The sequence below is a fragment of the Diadema setosum genome, chromosome 22 (genome assembly GCF_964275005.1).
Source record: "Diadema setosum chromosome 22, eeDiaSeto1, whole genome shotgun sequence".
Classification (NCBI taxonomy): Eukaryota; Metazoa; Echinodermata; class Echinoidea; order Diadematoida; family Diadematidae; genus Diadema; species Diadema setosum.
In genome coordinates, this window is record NC_092706.1 from 19,773,102 (window position 1) to 19,793,472 (window position 20,371).

Sequence of the window (20,371 nt, forward strand, 5' to 3'; positions counted from 1 at the left end):
GTTGTCCTGTGGTTACCTCATGTCTCTCGTTTCCCTTCCTTTTAGGTGCCTTTGAGATTTTATGAGAAATTACACAACGTAGTTCTGCAGGACGGAGTTTCAGTTTGCACACGTTAAAGATCATTTATTATGATGTAGACAAACACTTCACGTGTCAAAGTTGTTTAGACACACCATGTACTCTCTGGCATTGTTTCTCGACAACATCAACAAGTGCGGCCTCAGCAGCCCATGGACTTTTTTTTTGATAGTCCTGTAGAATACGAAGGAATTCACTTTTAAACTTCAATCACAACGTGCTGCCGATTCGGCGGTCACGTTTATTTGATTTTTGTTTTATTTATTAATTTTTTTAGTGTTCCGTGATGGAAAGGGATATTTCGCATTGACACAGATTCGCCAAAACGAGTAATTATCGAATATTGAGTATTCATATATTTAATATCGAGTTGAGAAAGAATGGATTTCTTGGTGTGGATGTTTGCTGGCTTCATTCTCCTTCGCCCCATTTTCTCACTGTCTAAAGGCAATAGAAAGTGTGAGTATCTTTATTGTTCATAATAGTCCTTTATGTGGTCATTTTAAGTTCTTTGTTTGCATGTTTCACTGTGCACAAAAGTGGCCACTCTACCGAGTTTACGTTTATACAAGCATCGAATGTGCTTGGTATCGTATTCAAAAGGATTTTGGAAATTAATTATTGATTTGTAGTTTTTCGGTGCTGTCATTCACAAATATACGTGGGGATAGAGTTTATTTCTGGCATAAGCCCTTAAAATAGTGGATGGTTACACTACCATATAAACGCAACACAGAAAGATAATTTACTTGATTTAATGGATTGTAGTGACGTTGCTGAACTGAGCAGCACAAATCTCAATATTCCTCACGGGAACGTTTCGTCTGTAACTCTCCCGATTGATTCAGGAATTCAAACAGATTGCAAAGAATATAACTCTTCTTGATCATTTAAATCTACCGTAGATTTTCCTCTCAGCTGTTCGGAGAGGCAATTAGAACGCGATGTATCGTGTGACGAAAGCTGTGTTACCAACGGTGATCCTTGGATTATAAAGGCACCCCGTGGACGGCGAATTCTCACTCAAATAAAATCTTTCAACAACAAAGTGATGGGATTCTACATGTTGGAAGATATAGCTAACAAGTCGTCTCTGACTGTGATAATAAATTATAACCAGAGCTCCCCCGTTATTTCACTGACCCATGAGATTCAGCTTTCCATATTCTATGGTATATATATCTACCCAGTGAACTTCAAGCTGAGTGTAAAGTGTTATGAAGGTAAGTGTTTTTGACGTTTACCTGGTGTCAAATAATTCTTTATACGAAGATATTCGCTGTAGATCTATTACAAAATAATATACATATATTTTTAATGAACAGTGCTTTCTTTTTGTGTGTCTGAATGCACGAAATGTCCACACAAAGGCAATGTACATAAATCCTAAAGGAATGTCAAATTGATAAAAAAACATCACCTACCCTCATTTTTCGTAAAAGGTGATGTTAAAATTCAGCTATTACAATTGAAAGGCTGTTGCGATTTGCTGATATGCGTATTGGTCGAAATGCTGTACGAAAATTATGTAATACTTTGTGGTTAAGATTACTTAATCCAGTGAAATGTAAAGAAAGTCACGACGGTTTTCGATAGATATGATGTAAATATCGAATTGGAAACCTTTGGTATTCCTTAATCCAGATGGAAACAGGGTAACAGAGAAGCTACAAGACTGTAAGACAATGGTTTCCAATCAATATAACCCTGAAGGAATTATAGACTTTCATCATATGCCTTTTTGATCTTTGAAGAAATAGATTTATCGTCGATGATTCTGGTCGTTTTGATAGCATGCTGAAAAGTTTCCTGGGATGACATTGCATAGCAAACAAACAAATATTAGCCAGAAAATATTTGGAAAATTTATTTAAAAATATTAGAGAAAAAAAAAACCAACAACAGACTAATCTTCACATACCACTATTAAACAAAGTAGAAGTTCAGCCCTTCGTTTGTTTGTTTGTTTTTTGTTTTTTTTTTGTTGAGGGGCAGAAATATAGAACATGAAGTGCAACAATAGACTTCATATTGTGTGTGGAGTAAAGAAAATAATATTACGTTATTTGTAAAGTAATGATAAAATCACATAATAATCTAGCGCACTGTGCTCGTTGTTTAATACTTTGAAGAATCAACGACATTGCCGAATGCTTCCTTACGTATTCTGTGTGGGTAGAAAAGTAAGAAAACTGCAGTTAAGTTATATAATTATATCACAGATGAAAATCAAATATTCTATACGTGGAAAACATGGCATTATTCAACACTTCAGAAATGAAATGCAAGGAGAAATAGAAAAAGGTAACTCCGATTGTAAACTAAAACTATACTCTCTTGGCACCAAAAATTTATCAAGATCTATTTTGAAATGAACCAATCGTATGTGCGATTTTTGTTGTTGTGGTGGTTGTACCTGTCACATCGATATATAATGTCATTATCTTGACAAAAAAGGCCAAAAGAGGCATTCAAATTTCATTCTTTCTTTCCATCTCGACTAACAAACAAAAAATTCGTAGATTTTAAAAAATGCACTATTCATAATATTAGTACTTTATTTAGTCGTAAATCATCAGGAGCACTACTAAGCCGTGGATCGTTGTTCATTTTGTTTTCGAGGAATACCATCTGTGAAGATGGTTGACGGACCCTCTCCAATAGAAGGCCTAGTGGTCCTTGAACCAGTCAGCTATGTCTGCTATGACGGATTTACCTCCAAAGCTGCTGAAGTGATCTGCGGTGAACTTGGCTTCCCAGCGGCAGAAGAGTATTCGGCTCAAACTTTGCCCATTACAGCAAAGAGGCACAGTTATCAACGGGTATTATGTTCAGAAGGTGACTGTAGTGTTATCAGGGGCAGAACCAGGAATTTGTAAAAAAAAAAAAAAAAAGAAGGGGGGGGGCAAAAAAAAATTGTGTTGCCACTTCTGGGTTTCATGACTTTTTTTTTGTTTCTTTTGTTTTAACAAAATTAATGGGGGTGGGGCGCCCGAGATGCGTCCCCTCTGGATCCGCCACTGGTCATTTAAAAAAAAAAATCACTGCATTAGTATGCACGTATACAATATTTCAACTAAAATGAAGAAGTATACTGAAATGAAAACTAAGGTTTACTCAAATATCTTTAAACTTACTTCCCTTGTTTAAGACCAGATTTGGTGTAAGAGTGTGAGAGCATACCGTGATATCCTATCTTGGTCCTCGGAAGGAAACTGTCGTAAAGATCTCATATGTTTCTTCAGAAGATTTTTATCATGCACATAAAGACAAAAAAAAAAAAAAAAAGCTCAACCCCCCTCGTCACTAATCCAAAGATTTCTTTATTTGTCGATGTGAAGAACTCAGTAAACTTGTCCATTTCAAACTTACATTGTATTAAAAACGATATAAACAAAGGCGAGCTACTGTGATGTGTGTGACTAGGTAGAGTCAACTGCTTGTATCACGGCACATCGTTCGTCCCAAAAGAAAACATTTAATCTACATATTGCCATTCAAGAATGAAAGGAACATCGTAAAAATAAGCCAGTAAAACGTCTTGTATGGGCTAGGTTGAAAAGGAGTACTTTTGCAGATATTAATATCAACACAATTATTACGTCTCACCATTTCATTTACTTCACAATTCTGTAATATTACTAATCAATCATGATCCTTGTAAGCTCGTAGTGAATGGTTCTCTCAATATCATTTTACAGGTGATTCGTTTCGACGTTTGATGGATTGTTCTAACGTATCGACTAAGTGTCTGATGAATCAGACTGTCAGATTGAAATGCCGAGGTAAGAAACCTTTGATAAATTATCAGTTATATGTATACTTGATTTTGATATCTTGTATGTTTGCCAGAGTGCCAGGGGTACCCTACTATACCAATATCATGACATGATCCCATTTATCAATTTCTTTCCTTTCGTACTAAGCGCTAGGGAAAAGAAAGAGAGAAAGAAAAAGAGATGAAAAAAAAAAAGACAACCTAAAGACTTGCTCAGGCACTTGTTATACCTCGCATCGATTTTGCAACAGTCTTGTACGGTCTGCCTGATGCACAAATCAACAAACTGCGGAGAGTACAAAACTCTGCTGCCAGGCTTCTTGCTAAACGTCGTTCATGTTAATCTTTACGCCACTCCTGAGAGGGCTGCATAATGTTAAGAATTCAAGAACGAATAAACTTTAAAATTATGATGTTAACTTTCAAATGTGATGTGTATTGGGGGTATTTTCAAAATAGGGAAGATCAGGCGTCTGCTTGATCAATCATCAGCTGAGCGGCTCGTCCATGCCTTCGTCTCCTCCTATCTGGACTACTGCAACTCCCTCCTTGCCGGCCTCCCTCTTTCTCACATATCCCCTCTCCAACGTATCCAAAATTCAGCCGCTAGATTAGTCTCCCTCAGTAGGAGACATGACCATATATCTCCTGTTCTCCGCTCACTCCATTGGCTTCCAGTCCATTCCCGTATTACTTTCAAGATCCTACTTCTGACGTACAAAATCGCACGTAATCTTGCACCCATATATCTTCAAAACCTAGTCTCTCTCCGCTCCTCCTCTTCTCCCAGACCCCTCCGTTCACCTTCCTCTCTCCAATTACTTCATGGCCACGTACAAAAACCCGTTATGGTGACCGAGCCTTCTCTTCCATTGCCCCCACTCTTTGGAATAAACTCACTCTTTATATTCAGAATGCCTCATCTGTTGAATCATTTGAAATTCTTCTCAAAACTCACCTGTTTAATCAGTTGTAATTTTTTTTTTCCCCTGGAGGCGCACACAGTCAGTTATCAATTATTGTATCAATTGTATCATTGTATCATATGTATCTTTCTTTTCTTTTCTTTTCTTTCTTCTTCTTTTGTTACAGTTAACGCTGATTTTGTTAATGTTATTGTGTTTTCTAGTCTTTTTGGTATGAGTAGCAACAGTGTGCTTAGAAACGTCAGTATGAAGCGCCATATAAATACAATTATTATTATTACTAAATGCTTGCGGAAACACCGCACCGGTTTATCTTCAACACCTAATAACAGAATACCTACCCTCCTAGAACTTGCGGTCAAACACCAAATCACTTTTAATAGTTACTCCTATCAGTACCCACTCTTACAGTTCACCATCTTTTCAGTCAGCATCCCCTCAGCTTTGGAACAATATTATTTATCTGAATGTATAAAACAAAAAGACTCAATTGACAAATTTTAATCCATGTTAAAACTTATTTGTTTACTGAATATTCTTATGTCTCATGTCTTACCATCTCTGTAAGTGTAACGAGCTATCCTTTCTTTCTTTCTTTCTTTCTTTCTTTCTTCTTCTTCTTCCATTTTCTTGTTTTCCCCTAACTCATTTCATGTGATAGTGCACTATATAAATATTGTGAGTTATTGATATTATTATTACATGTAGTTCTACTGTCAACTAGAAACCCAGCAATCATGTAGAAATGCTCATCTCTGAAGAGATAATTTAGAACGGACACGGCTATGAAAATAATAACAATCTGACCGCATCGGACTACCTATGTTTACTTCACGTAATTTGAAAATTAAACAAACAACAAAGAAACAAACAAATAATCAATCAATCAATCAAAGAAAAACCTCCGAAAAAAGAAATGATTTTCATATGGAAACTTCTTTGCTCGTTGGATCGCTTGCGGATATCCGTGACTTACAAAATGACACCATACATAATATCTTACAAAATAGTTTCTACATGAGCACCTCATTATAGTTCCTAACAAAGACAAAACAACAACGACAACGTGTTATTCTAGGAGAATCGCCTTCTGAAAAATTCAGCTGAGCAATGTATTGCACCTATTGCATTATGAATATCATTTCATTTTACTTTTGATATTAAATATCATTTGGATGTTCCAGTTCTTTAGTGGGGGAGAAAACATACCAACATTTAAAGACTGAAGTTGATATTAGATACTAGAGAAGAATCCACACAAGGACAAGAAGGCTAATGATCAGGAATAAAGAGAAATCGAGTGAATTAATGAGTGAAGAAACAGTCAGCTCACACAGTAACCTATGGGAATTTGCCCTTCTAGACCGGGAGCCAGCGGGGGTCAGCCTAGCTGAAAAGGTTACCAATTTTTATGTGTATAGCAATTTAGTACATATGCCCCTGAGTATGGAAATGCACGTCTGGCTGGTCATCGGTGGTGGGTGTGGCCAGGAGGGCCACAAAAAGGACCCCCTAAAATTAGGCTAGCCTAGCTGGAAAAGTAACCCCATGAAAACCACTGGAACTTGTTCGTTACACTTACAGGATAAATGAATGACCATTGCCAGACGTTTTAAGTGGTGGGGGGTAGCCGCCAGACGATCTTAAAGGCCCAACTCCAGCTAGGCTAGCCTAGCTGAAAAAGTAACCTCATGAAAACCACTGGAACTTGTTCGTTACACTTACAGGATAAATGAATGACCATTGCCAGACGTTTTAAGTGGTGGGGGGTAGCCGCCAGACGCCCTTAAAGACCCAAATTTTTCCAGCTAGGCTAGCCTAGCTGAAAAAGTAACCTCATGAAACCCACTGGAACTTGTTCGTTACACTTACAGGATAAATGAATGACCATTGCCAGACGTTTTAAGTGGTGGGGGTAGCCGCCAGACGCCCTTAAAGACCCAAATTTTTCCAGCTAGGCTAGCCTAGCTGAAAAAGTAACCTAATGTAACCCACTGGAACTTATTTGTTACACTTACAGGATAAATGAATGACCATTGCCAGACGTTTTAAGTGGTGGGGGGTAGCCGCCAGACGCCCTTAAAGACCAAACTTTTTCCAGCTAGGCTTGCCTTGCTGAACAAGTAACCTTGTGAAACCCACTGGAACTTGTTCTTTATACTTACAGGATATGCATGACCGTTGCCAGACGTTTTAAATGGTGGTTGTGGGGGGGGGGGGGGGGGAAGCCGCCAGACGCCCTTAAAGACCCAATTTTTCCAGCTAGACTAAGCTATAGCCTATATATAGCTGGAAAAATAACCTCCTGAAACCCACTGGAACTTGTTCTTGTGATAAACTCAAAGGATAATTGAATGATCGTTGCTAGACAATAGCCGCCAGACGCCCCAAAGACCAAACTCTTACCAGCTAGGCTAGCCTAGCTGAAAATTAGGAAAGTAACCCCATGAAACCCACTGGAACTTGTTCTTAAACTTACAGAATAAATGCATGACCGTTGCCAGACGCTTTAAGTGGTGGGGCGTAGCCCCCAGACGCTCTCAAAGACACAATTTTACCAGCTATAAGGTTCACATATTTCAGAAATGATAGCAGTGTAATTCCATAACAATACCGCTAGCTTGCGAGTTCACCTGTCTATAATCTATGCATGCCTTATTCTTTTGTTCTGCTTCCTTGAGCCCCAACTCATGCATTCTTATGGTGACTCTCCCATGTCATCATCCTTGTTCATTGCAATTTGCTCTATTTTTTGAAAATATTCTTATTCCTCATCCCAATTATCACAAATTCTGAAACTCTGTCCTCAGTATAACTAATTCATAGTTGTACAAATGTAAACATCTGAGAATCACCCGGAGGTCTCCTTTAATGGGGGAGTTTCTTGAGCGCACATGGAAACATGCTTTGAAATATTAATAGGGCAAGTGTTGAGACAAAATACTGTAGAAATATGAGAATATACAGTGCTGTGGTTTTGGTAGAAGAAATAGGGTATCTGTATTTGTCCTCAGTGATAACCAAAAAACTTATTTGGAAAGAATAATAGACATCAAAAAAGAATTACCCAATCAAACATGTCGGGATTTTTCTCAAACATCAGTGTTCTCATTTTCTTTGCAGTGTAAAAAAAAAACAAAAAAAAAAACAAAAAAACAGGGCCGGGTACAGTATCCGGATGGAAATTGGTGGGATGGGCGTAAACCCGCGGGTATTATAACATACTGACGTGAAAAAAAAAAACAAGACCAAAAACTACTTTCTTTCTGTGCCCTGGGGAGAAATATTCATCAATTGCATTTTGGAAATGTTGAAAATCACAACTTTTGATGAAATTGTGTCCTACAGTATCTCTTCTTATATGAAGGCTTTTTTTATAATTAAGTTTCTTTCCTCTATGACCATGATAAAACAGACCCCTGATGATTAAAACAAAAGACAATCAAAACTTGGCAAATGAACTCTTTGGACATTAGCAAAAGGGAATACATTAACAGTTTTTGCAAACACTTTATACAATTGTCTAATACTCCATCAAGCTCATAAAAAAAAAATACAATTCTACTGCAACAAGAAATCCATTCAGTAAGACTCGTCCTCGGTGTACATAGCTTAAAATGCCAACTTTTAAAAAAATAATGCCCCAGCTCTTAAATTTACTTTGAAAAGGGGAAGTAAAGCTCAACACCTTTGGCCTATGACTTTCTAGGTACCATATCACCTTACGGTTGAGGAGATGGGTAAAGAAAAATTATTAACGAAATAAAACTTATAGGAACATGCTTCACATTACCTCACCGTGTTCTTCTCTTAAGAAAGAAACGAAATCTGATAATTGTTCAAGAGTGTTTTTGAACATAGTACACTGCAAAAGCAGAAAAAATCAGTGTTTTTAAGAAACATAACTCACAACAACAAGGAATTCCTGTCGTGTCTAGTATTGCACGTTTTTGGTTTGGAGGGTTTTGGATGCTAATATTTCAAGACAAGTTTATGCTCCGGCACTTCAATGAGCTTAAATGTAAAGTAATGATCAACCTCTCTTGCCAATAAACTCAACATTTGCTGTTCTTCAGTAAAGCATATGACAGAAACATATGAGAAACATGTCTAAAATTCATATGAATAAGCTCAGTCACAGCAACAACAAAAATATTATGTTTTCTATAAACTAATACTGCATGTACTTTAATAGTTTCGAGGGATTAAGATGCAAAATGTTATGACAAAAGCCCCTACGTGGCTACCAGCAATTAAACATCCTTCAACTTCTTTAGCAAATGAGCTCATGTGTATCATCTTCTTGTTGAGAAGACGAAGATGAGTAATGATAAAATAACCAAACTATCAACTTTCCTTAACATATTTTACATGAAATCATTATTGCCTTCTCGTAACGAAATTGAAAAAAAAACCTGAACATCTGAAATTGTTCAAAATCGCTTCTTGATAACGATGAAAGCAAAAGAAACTTAGTGTTTGTAACCACTATGACACGTGTCTACAGATCTGTCATGCTCATAAGAAACGTAACTCACAGAAATATAATTTTATACAGTAAGTACTTGGTTTGGAGGACATTTAGATGCCAACTTTTCAAGAATAATACACCAGCACTGACATTAACTGATGAAAAAAAAGGAATGCTCAGCTTCTTTATCCAATTAGCTCATATATAGGTAATTCCTTGTAGTTGAAAAAAAACCGAGTAGACATAAAAATATAGACTTCCCGTAACATGTATCACAGGTCATGATCTCCACATTTCCTCCTCTTAACTTAAAAGAAATAAATATATATTTAAATTTGTTTTAAATGACCTTTAAAAAATATGAAAAAAAAATTCTGTGTCTGCAAAGACTTGACACGTGTCTAATACTGGGTCACGCTCATATTAAACGTAGCTCACAGGAACAAGGAATTCACGTGTGTATAAAATAATACTGCAGAGAGGGTGCAAAGTTGAACCCTTTATTGAGGGTGCGAAAATGTTCCCTTGGGTACATCTTTCCACCCACACAAAGTGGTGCTAGATTGCACCTCTTCGTGAGGGTGCATCTTTCCACCCACATTAAGTGGTGCTAAGTTGCACCTTTCTTGAGGGTGCTTTCTTGCACCCTTTACCTTTCGGCGCACCTTTGCACCCCGTGTAGCCTTTACATCTTGGTGCAACTTTACATCCTTTCGTGAGGGTGCAAAGAAACACCCAAAGTTCCAAGATTGTGCCTTGTTTTGAGGGTGCAATCTTGGAACTTTGGATGCTACTTTGTACCCGCAAGAAAGGGTGAAAGTTACACCCTCGGGAGCAACTTTGCCCCCTTGAAAAAGGCGCAACCTCGTACCTTTAGGTGCAACTCTATGCCCGAAGGATGCAAGAATGTACCCTCTCTTGAGGGTGCAACCTTGTGCCTTATTGGTATGATGTTGCACCTATGTGGTGCTTATTTGCTCCATGACTGCTGCAAAATTGCTCCTTCAAAGGAGCAAGTCAGTGTCACTGCCTGCTCCTTTACAGGGGCAATATTGCCCATCATCTCAAGGTGCAACTTAGCATCACAAAATCGGGTACGATTTAGTTCCTTAACTACTCTACACCTTGAATAGTGCGAACTGATGTAAGCCTATTTGCTCAGCATATAACTTATGTTGTTGTTGCACTCTGCAAAGTAAATAGGATTAGTGTAACTTGGATCTTGTGAATCATGAAATGTGTGCGCGTGCAGAATTTGTGAGTTGTGAAAATGTTAATGTAAAAGTTAACTTAGTTGTGTTTGAATAATATACTGAAACCAAAAATTTACCGAATTACCTTTTCAATAAGGTGAGCACTATATCTATCAAACAGTTAACCTTCTCGGCAAGAGTATACATCTGCATGTATAAGGAAGAGGTGAAAATATGATATGCAGTTGTCTGGATACGTTTTATTCAAAACGTTCTTGAATGCGTACTTATTCACATAATCTATAAGAATAACATATGCTTCTTACCAGTACTCAAAGCCTCTAAAACAAGAGCATGCTTCTTACACTTCTTACACTAAAGTATACACCATGTCTTAAAAACAAAATGTAAGAGGATTTAAGAAGCTGTTTGTATGCATTCAAACGAATCCATATTTCTATCTAAAATCTAAAACGTGTCTTGTAAAAGGGGAATTCGTTTTATAATGACGATGCCAATTGTCTTAAAGTCCTTATCACGACATGTCTTGGAGTTCACGCTTATTGAAAACATGAGATTCTTGGCACGTAGATTACAACTATGGTTTAAAGAGTTAACTGCGAGATACGCATACCGTATACGGGCATTTCGATGAAAACAATTAAATACAACTTCGGTACTGTAAATAATATGAAAATCAAACTTGATACCAGCCCTTATCGACAACCAATACAGACTATGGAGGACTGCAGTTATAATTGTGTTCAGATATTGTTTTGGGTGATACACGCATGCCGACTGATTTAGGATCAATTCGAGTCCCTCGAGCTGAGATTCCGGAACTGCAATGAGCAAATCATCATGATGCATAACAAAGTGACTGAGATAATGCATGCACCAGTTTCTGTTTCGTTGTTCTGTACACAGAAAGTTGTTTCGTTTTCCAATCCTGTGCAGGCACACAGAGATTTACAGAATTCAATCATCTTTGGCTATAACGCCATGGTCGCGTGCAAAATGAATGCAGCTTATCTAACTTAACCTGTAGTTACTGAATAGGGGACTACTGTATATTCAATTTATACATTATTAATCGGATGATAGAACCTGTCAAAGAGTAAATTGCGGATATCTACCATTGTCAAATTCACTTTCTGTTCTATACATAGTATCAATGGAATGTTATGAACCACTTCAGGATTACCAATCATTATCATAATTATTTCCCTGAAACGGCTGCATTTGTATGAGCGGGAAGAGTTTGGCATCATTCATAGCAAGAGTCGTGACTACAAAACTAAATACATGTATTAAAATACAAGGTTTTAGGACACTTTGAATCATCCCCCCCCCCAAAAAAAAAAAAAAAAAAAAAAAACAACTTAGTGAAATGTTGTACAATGTATGCCCTACTTCCATTAACCTATGATCTTTGACCTTTGAATACATGGCCCGGCATTTGGATGCAACGTAGGTATTATATAAAAGAAAAAATGTTTTAGGAAAATACATTTAACCACTTCAGAAATAATTATGGAACAAATAGCAAAATATTGACACGTTCACTTCTTCCGTAATGACATGACAGAAAACTTTCCTCACGGAATCGTTCTGCCGTAATTCATGAGCAAGTCATGGATATAATTATACTTAGTTCGATTAAAAGTATACATTGAGTCATTGCAGAAGCATCTAATGAAAAGTATGCTTCAGAACTACATCATTGTCATTTATTCTATAACACTAATAATATAGAGCTATTGGTCCGCCATATTGCCTAACAGGTCGTTGTCCTCCTACCACGTTTGTTTAGCAAATAAGGCACAGAATTTAATTTTGCACTTGTTGCCAAAGACTCTAATCTTCTTTACCGCTATTCTCAGACATGTATGCTGGTGCTGTATGAATTAGAAACGGAAGCTTACAAATTAATTTAATATTCACCATTTAACAAGGCAAAAGCGAAGTGATGTCTCGTCCACATATCGACTTTGTGATTACAGAGATTTTCAAATGGCATAGGCCTAGTTCATTGACTTTTTGACTGTTGACGTAGTCGGACGTCACCAATATTAACACTTGACAGCAATCATTAGATGATCTGAGGAGTGAATTTGGTGATCATATAGCTCAAAAGTGTGGAAAGTTATTGAAAGAACACCGGAATACTATGTCGACAGTGTTTATCAGGTGAGATACAAACATAGAACAAGTTCCAGTGGGTTTCAGGAGGTTACTTTTCCAGCCAGGGTTATAGTCTAGCTGGTAAAATTGGGTCTTTGAGGGCATCTGGCGGCTACACCCCCCCCCCTCCCCCACTTCTTAAAACGTCTGGCAACGGCCATGCATATATCCTGTAAGTGTAAATAACACGTTCCAGTGGGTTTCATTAGGTTATATTTTCAGCTATAGGCTAGCCTATATAGCTGGAAAAAGTTTGATCTTTAAGGGCGTCTGGCGGCTACCCCCCACCACTTAAAACGTCTGGCAATGGTCATGCATTTATCCTGTAAGTGTAACGAACAAGTTCCAGTGGGTTTCATTAGGTTACTTTTTCAGCTAGGCTAGCCTAGCTGGAAAATTTTGGGTCTTTAAGGGCGTCTGGCGGCTACCCCCCACCACTTAAAACGTCTGGCAATGGTCATTCATTTATCCTGTAAGTGCAACGAACAAGTTCCAGTGGGTTTCATGAGGTTACTTTTTCAGCTAGGCTAGCCTAGCTGGAAAAATTTGGGTCTTTAAGGGCGTCTGGCGGCTACCCCCCACCACTTAAAACGTCTGGCAATGGTCATTCATTTATCCTGTAAGTGTAACGAACAAGTTCCAGTGGGTTTCATGAGGTTACTTTTTCAGCTAGGCTAGCCTAGCTGGAAAAATTTGGGTCTTTAAGGGCGTCTGGCGGCTACCCCCCACCACTTAAAACGTCTGGCAATGGTCATTCATTTATCCTGTAAGTGTAACGAACAAGTTCCAGTGGTTTTCATGAGGTTACTTTTTCAGCTAGGCTAGCCTAGCTGGAGTTGGGCCTTTAAGAGCGTCTGGCGGCTACCCCCCACCACTTAAAACGTCTGGCAATGGTCATTCATTTATCCCGTAAGTGTAACGAACAAGTTCCCGTGGTTTTCATGGGGTTACTTTTCCAGCTAGGCTAGCCTAATTTTGAGGGGTCCTTTTTTTGGCCCTCCTGGCCACACCCACCACCGATGACCAGCCAGACGTGCATTTCCATACTTAGGGGCATATGTACTAAATTGCTATATACATAAAAATTGGTAACCTTTTCAGCTAGGCTGACCCCCGCTGGCTCCCGGACTATTCGTCGCGAAACTTCTCCGTGAGAAACTGTCATCTCCTCACTTGGAGCTCAAGTGCGCGGATGCTATATTCCCCATAGGCATTTGCCAAAGCGGGGAATATGGAAAATTTGCTCCTCTTCTCCCTGTTGGCGCATAATCCCGCGCGTAATGCGAGGGAAATAAATTTTGTAGAACCTCAGCTCAGATGCCTGATACGGGTATAGTAAACAATCAGCGTGTTTCTACAGACAATCCGACAGACCTAAAATTTGCAAACGCATACCGGGTAATGAAATACTGCGCTAACGCAGACCCAGGTTAAATTGTTTCTACAGAAAGCGTATAATCGGTTAGAATCCGATTCTACGCCTGTATGCAGTTGTGACCGGATGTCTGGAAAGTTGACTTAGTGCATCTTGGGTAAATAAAAATTCACGATGACGGCTGGTACGATTGTCGAGCGAGGGTGTTTTTGCAGTCTAGTTTAGCACTGTGTCTGATGAAGTACGATGACGCCAATGGTGACTTCAGATAATACAGCCAGGTCGAACTAGGTCATACCGCGACCTCACATCAGCTACAGATGTAGCTGTATCGGGTTATTGAACCCGGCTTTTTTCCACAGCGAAACGGGGAACTGACCCGGCAAGAACTACCTCGTGAGACGGCTAAGATAATCGGAATCGGTATCGGAATCTGAATCTGAAAGAAACCGTTACTGGTGCGTTTCTACATGCTCCTCTATCGGATACAATCCGATAGACCCGGAATTTGGGGTTCTGTAGAAACACGCTGAATGCAGTGCTGTTAATGTTTTAAAATAAAGCTGAAAATATTTATTAAAAAGTTTATGTCAGATAATTGGAAACAATTCTTGGAATCAGGCTGATGCATTGTGAGTTTGTTTGTGTGTGTGTGTGTGTTTGTGTGTTGTGTGTGTGAGTGTGTGTGTGTGTGTGAAATGTACGAATATCTCTGTGGTCTTTGATGTACATGTCTATGTTTTTCGCACTCTTTCAAAACTTATACTCTGAGATTGTTGTAGGATATTCACGTGATAATTCAGTTCAGTACTTTTTTGAAGATCCATCCATTTCATTCCTTATCGGCATTTTTTTTTTACCGTTAATGTAATTAGTATCTTTATTTGTATGCCAATGTAATGTATAATGTTTATCGCACATGTTACCTCTCAAAACACTTTTTCATTTCACTGCATGTTCACCAATAGTGCAGTCTTCTAAAAATCGACAGTACCAGCATGAGCGGTTTACTTAGTGTAGATTAGTCATGTTTTTCCGTGTGTGTGTGTGTGTGTGTGTGTGTGTGTGTGTGAAACCATGCTTTATGTCTTTTATTGGCGTAATATTCACGTAAAACTGAAGGTGTGCACTTAGACAGGAAATACCTGTTTGTTGATATTTTTTGTTTACTTTTACAGGTCCGCTTGGGTCTTGTGATCATCCCGGTCACGTGCCTTATGGTAATTGGGACTCCAGTGACACAAACTTTGGGTCCCGGTTAACTCTCACCTGTGACGAAAGTTACGTCATCAATGGCAGCGCGACACTTCAGTGTGTGGGACTACCTGGTTGGTCAACTTACTTCCCGGTTTGGAATGCTCCTGTCCCGTCCTGTTCGAGAGTGGAAAATAAAAGAGACGGTATTTGCAGCAATGCTTCTCACAGTATGCTATGACATGCATTTATATCTAACAACTTTAAAACAACTTCTGCTTGAAGGAAATATTACGAACAAAGAAATGAGACATTGTTGTCGCTTAACAAGGTGAAGAGTGTAACAACGTAGCCAGAATGTCATCTTGGGGGGGTAGTCTGCGGGGGGGGGGGGGGGGGGGAGGGGAGGGGAGTTCCCCCCCCCTGCCACGGTGAGAACTTTTTGCATTTTGATGTTGTAAATGGTGCAATTTGATGCATGTTTTTGCGCGTTCTATCGACTTGAAACAGTCTCACTCGTGTAAGGTAGTAATATATTTTCATGTCGATTATTATTAAACAATCTTGCTCTAATGGTATAATTTAGATAAACTTCTTGTATTAATTCTTACACTGAATATGATGATCGCGACTGAGCTCGAGCGAACGGAGTGAGCGAGGGGGAAGGGGAGGGTGTGGGAGGAGGGTGTCCCCCTCTCCCACGGTGAGAACATTTTGCATTTTTGTGTCTTACATGGTTCAATTTGATGCATGTTTTTGTGTGTTTATCGACTTGAAACAGTCCCACTTGTTTGAGGTAGCAGTATATTTTGATGTAGATTATCATTGAACAATTTGCATAAAAAATGTGTCATTTAAGTAAAATTCTTGTATCAATTCTTACACTGAATATCATGAGCGCGACTGAGCCTGAGCGAGCGGAGCGAGCGAGTGGGGAAGGGGAGGTGTGGGAGGGGGTGTCCCCCCTCCCACGGTAAAAACTCGTTGCGTTTTGATGTTGCAAATGGTGCAATTTGATGCATGTTTTGCGTGTTTTTTGGACTTGAAACAGTCCCACTTGTTTAGTTTATAGTTTGATGACATTTTATTATTGAACAATTTGCCTATAAAATGGTATCATTTCAATAAACTTCTTGTATTAATTCTTACACTGTATATCATGAACGCGACTGAGCCCGAGCGAGCGGAGCGAGCGAGGGGGGAGGGGAGGGTGTGGAAGGGAGGTGTCCCCCTCCCAAGGTGATAACTTTTTGCATTTTTGTGTCTAAATGGTGCACTTTGATGCATGTTTTTGCGTGTTTTATCGGCTTGAAACAGTCCCACTTGTTTAAGGTATAACAATATATTTTGATGTAGATTATCATTGAACAATATTTTGCCTATATAAAATGGTATCATTTAGATAAACTTCTTGTGTTAAATCTTACAATGAATATCATTAACGCTGTCTGTTCAGCAATCAAACAGAAAAAGCATGCACACGAGGGTGTAGATAAGGGGCATTTCTCCTCCTTCACGGAGGTATTGTAATTTTGCTTTTTTCAGACATGAAATTCAGCGATCTGGTAAAAACTTTTGGTGCAATGCGTACCAAATAATAATGGAAATAAATAGGACTTTTTCAGAGACGTGTTAAAATCGTGGAATTTAGCTCTTATTCCGAATGTGCATTACCTGTGTTGTATGTACAAAGTCTAGTGAGGTAGAGCTTAGGGGGAGGGTGTGGGAGGGCGGCTCCCCCCCCCCCCCTCCGCTCGACGAAGCTTTGGCGTTTTTAGAATTGAAATGAAGCGATCTGGAGCACACTTTTTGTGGAAAATTCAGAAATTGTCATCCCCCAAAGTGTACCAAGTCTATAGTGGGTACCAAGCAATGGGAGTTTGGTAAGATAGCTCTCCCATATTCAAGGGAGGTTTTTTTTTTTTTTTTTTTCAGTTTCAGAACTGAAATTCAACAATCTGGCGCACATTTTGTTGGAATAGGCCCTATCTGGAAATTTTTCAATCAGAAGAGAAGTGTAGGAAGTCCGTGGAAGGAGATTCTGTATAATTTTGTGGTTGCAGTTAAACGTTTTGGTGCACACATTTTGTGGCAAATTTGGAACACTGTTTATGTTCAAAGTGTAGCAACAGTCTACTTGTATGCAGGGGGGGGGGGGGGCGAGCAGGGAGAAGGCGTGGACGAGTGTTATCACCACCCTTCCCGTGCCTTTTTAAAGTTGAAATTGAGATATCTCGCATTTGAAAGAATATTTGGGAAATTATAGAAAAACAAAACTGATGGGGGGGGGGGGTGGGTACTGAGGGAGGAAAGGGTGATTAAAAGGGGATATTCCTCTTGTTCATGAAGTGATAAGTCTTGTACACTCAAAATTATTCAGAATTTTGCTTAAATCTTTACAGTGTACAAAGCTAGGGAAAGGGGCACAAAGGGGGAGGGATTTTGAGGGGTATACCCCCTCCCAAGCACGAGAGATTTGGCATGTTTTAATTGAAATTCAACGATGTGGTGCACACTTTGAGTGAAATATTGAGAAAAAAGTATGATCTTACTTGATGAAAGGTTGAAAGGGAGACCCGCCTCATGTATACATGCATACATTATACACGCATTTTTTTTTCCGCCTCCCAAATCCCCGGTCCAAATCTTGGGGGGGGGGGGGGGGGGGGGCGACCTCCCCCATCGCTTCCCCCTGGCTACGCCAGTGGAAGAGTGATGATACATTAATTTTTATCATTGACAGTTTAGATTTTGCAAGGCCCATTAGATACAAAAGAGCAACATTTTTATATCAGTTGGATCATTTTGCACTAGGAAACATATGTTGTCCTTGTTTTTATAGTGAGAGTATCAACGGCTTTTCAAAATTCACCAGACATTATCCCTGATTTGATTTGATTATTTCAAGGCCATGCATTGCCGTCAAATTTTGCGCTTCTTTAGATTTTTCTCCTAATAGGAGATTTTTTTGGACCTTAAAGGTAGGGGATACCTTTTACAGACCTCCCCAAATGCAGCAAAACATTAAATATGAACCTCAGGGGACTTGTTTAGGCCACTGCTGAGAAATTTGGAAGTCGACAGTTATCTACAATTTGAATAATGCACAAAACTCAACTACTCAGTAGTTCTGTGTGTCAGCCACACTTTTTGTTGCAGTCTTCTGTATTTTTTATCTATAAACACAAATCTAAAAGTATAAGAGCTGATGTAATAACATATAGAGTGTGTGGCAAGAATGTATATAGAAATGTTTGTAAGTTTTGATGAACTTTCTTCACAAAATATACATGATGAACACACATGCAGTGCATGGGTCTGCAAAGGTAGCCTAGTAATGTACTGGAATTTACGGTGGGCCCCGAAAAAAATATAATTCAAAATCTAACGGTCAATAAAAATGTACTAAATGTTACCTTCCACTTTCAATACTTTATGGGAGTTTCTAAAATGATACTCTCTTCAACATACCACTGTATTTATACAACTCTTCATTTAAGGCATGCAAATGGGATTCCCTACCTTTAACGAATAAATTGCTCTTCTATGTTGTAATGTCGATTCCTTGCTTTTGATCCCGTTCATGCATGCGGATATTTCTGAATGGCACGAGTAACAAGGCTGTACGGATGGAAGATCAAACATACCGGTGTCTTTTGAAATCATCAATCTGCTTTCATCAACACAATGAGGAAAAGCTTGATACCTAAGTTTCAAAGCTCACACAGATGAAAACGCTGTCTTTTGATAACTGTTTCAATGTGTTTCTTGATTTAATTTATCAAGGGGATATCTACGTGGCTTTTTCTCTTTCAGACGATAATCATAATAATAGTCATCGGAAAAAAGCTATTGCGTCCACCCTGGGAATCCTTCTTTCTGTCATTCTCGCACTCTCAGCTCTATCCATTGCTTTGTGCAACCACCTACAGAAAAGGTGAGTCAGAAAAGACACTTGAGTGCAATTTATGATCATAAATTCCTCCTATTACGTATTTTCGGTGTACACAGAAATATTTCTTTTTTCTGCATGTTTGCTCATGTGTGAGATGGGCGTTTCAATAATTTTTTTGGTCACCTCAACTGTCAATTAAAGAAGTGCAATATTTCAATACACAAATGAAGAGAAATGTTTTCATGAGCTGTCATTCCTTTTCAAATACAAAAGGCGTTGGGATGCGATATGTAAGCAAGGAAAATAAAGGAAAAAAAAACGTTTTGTTTGATTTCTATTCATTTCGACATTCATTTTGATTACTCAGTATCAACTCTTTTCGCCTCCTTGTTTATATCAGAAGGCACATGCCTCCAGAAGCTTCAAACCAGTCAAACGACCGGCAGCAGTGTGCGAAAGAGACAGGTCGTGGTGTCTTGAACCCTACCAGTGCTGACGGTGGTATAGTGAGCCAACCTTTAACTGACCATCCAGACAACAGACTTGGGACTCTTTCAGCTCATCAAGAGGACCCATATCACGTTTCCCAAGATATTGCAGAAATAGAAACAATGCCCTGGCATCTTGCTGGGGCAGAGACAACTTCTCTTCCGTCTCGCAATGAATATCGTAGTCTACAAGAAACATCAACGGAGCAAAACAACTATCACCAGGTTGATTACCGGGACCGTCAACACCGGGGTAAAGACCGCAGGATGACGAACGGTGTCAGCAAAGGAGAACCGTGCTTGTTTGACGAGATTTATTACAATTCACTTAACTTTGGCATTAAGTCCGACGGTGTTTGCACCCACACACGAGATGCGAATATTCGCAACGCACATCCCAAGCGAGGCAGATATACTGATACGACTGGTGTAAACAGGGCTCCTTCCAGCGTAGGTTCTTCAACAGCTATGTTCTCAGACCAGGTAGTACATTATCAGGTAGATCCTGATAATGGGACTGATACTTGCAAAACACCACTCTATGCGAAGGTAGACAAAAAGAGAAAAAATATAATGTATAAATAAGTTTGTGCTTGCGACAAGGGCAGAGCTTCATTTAACATAATATAGATATGTATCAGAAATAATTAAACGTAAATGTTGCCCTTTATCAGACCAACTGATATCCTTGTTAACTCTGAGAATGATATCTGTCAAGGCGTTATTGAATAACTACCCCTTTAAGGACAGTATAACTGGTAAAGTACAACCCTCTTAACAATCCTAAA

At 38.9% G+C, this 20,371-nt stretch overlaps 1 protein-coding gene across 1 annotated transcript; it reads left to right on the forward strand.

Annotated features, from left to right (window-relative positions):
* The first annotated feature begins 1,142 nt into the window (after positions 1-1,142).
* On the forward strand, positions 1,143-20,168 carry LOC140245182 (uncharacterized). The gene is made up of 6 exons (XM_072324780.1): positions 1,143-1,302; positions 2,702-2,917; positions 3,781-3,864; positions 15,185-15,406; positions 19,017-19,137; positions 19,496-20,168. The coding sequence occupies exons 1-6, from the start codon at positions 1,143-1,145 to the stop codon at positions 20,166-20,168; spliced, it is 1,476 nt and encodes a 491-aa protein (XP_072180881.1).
* Positions 20,169-20,371: the final 203 nt, after the last annotated feature.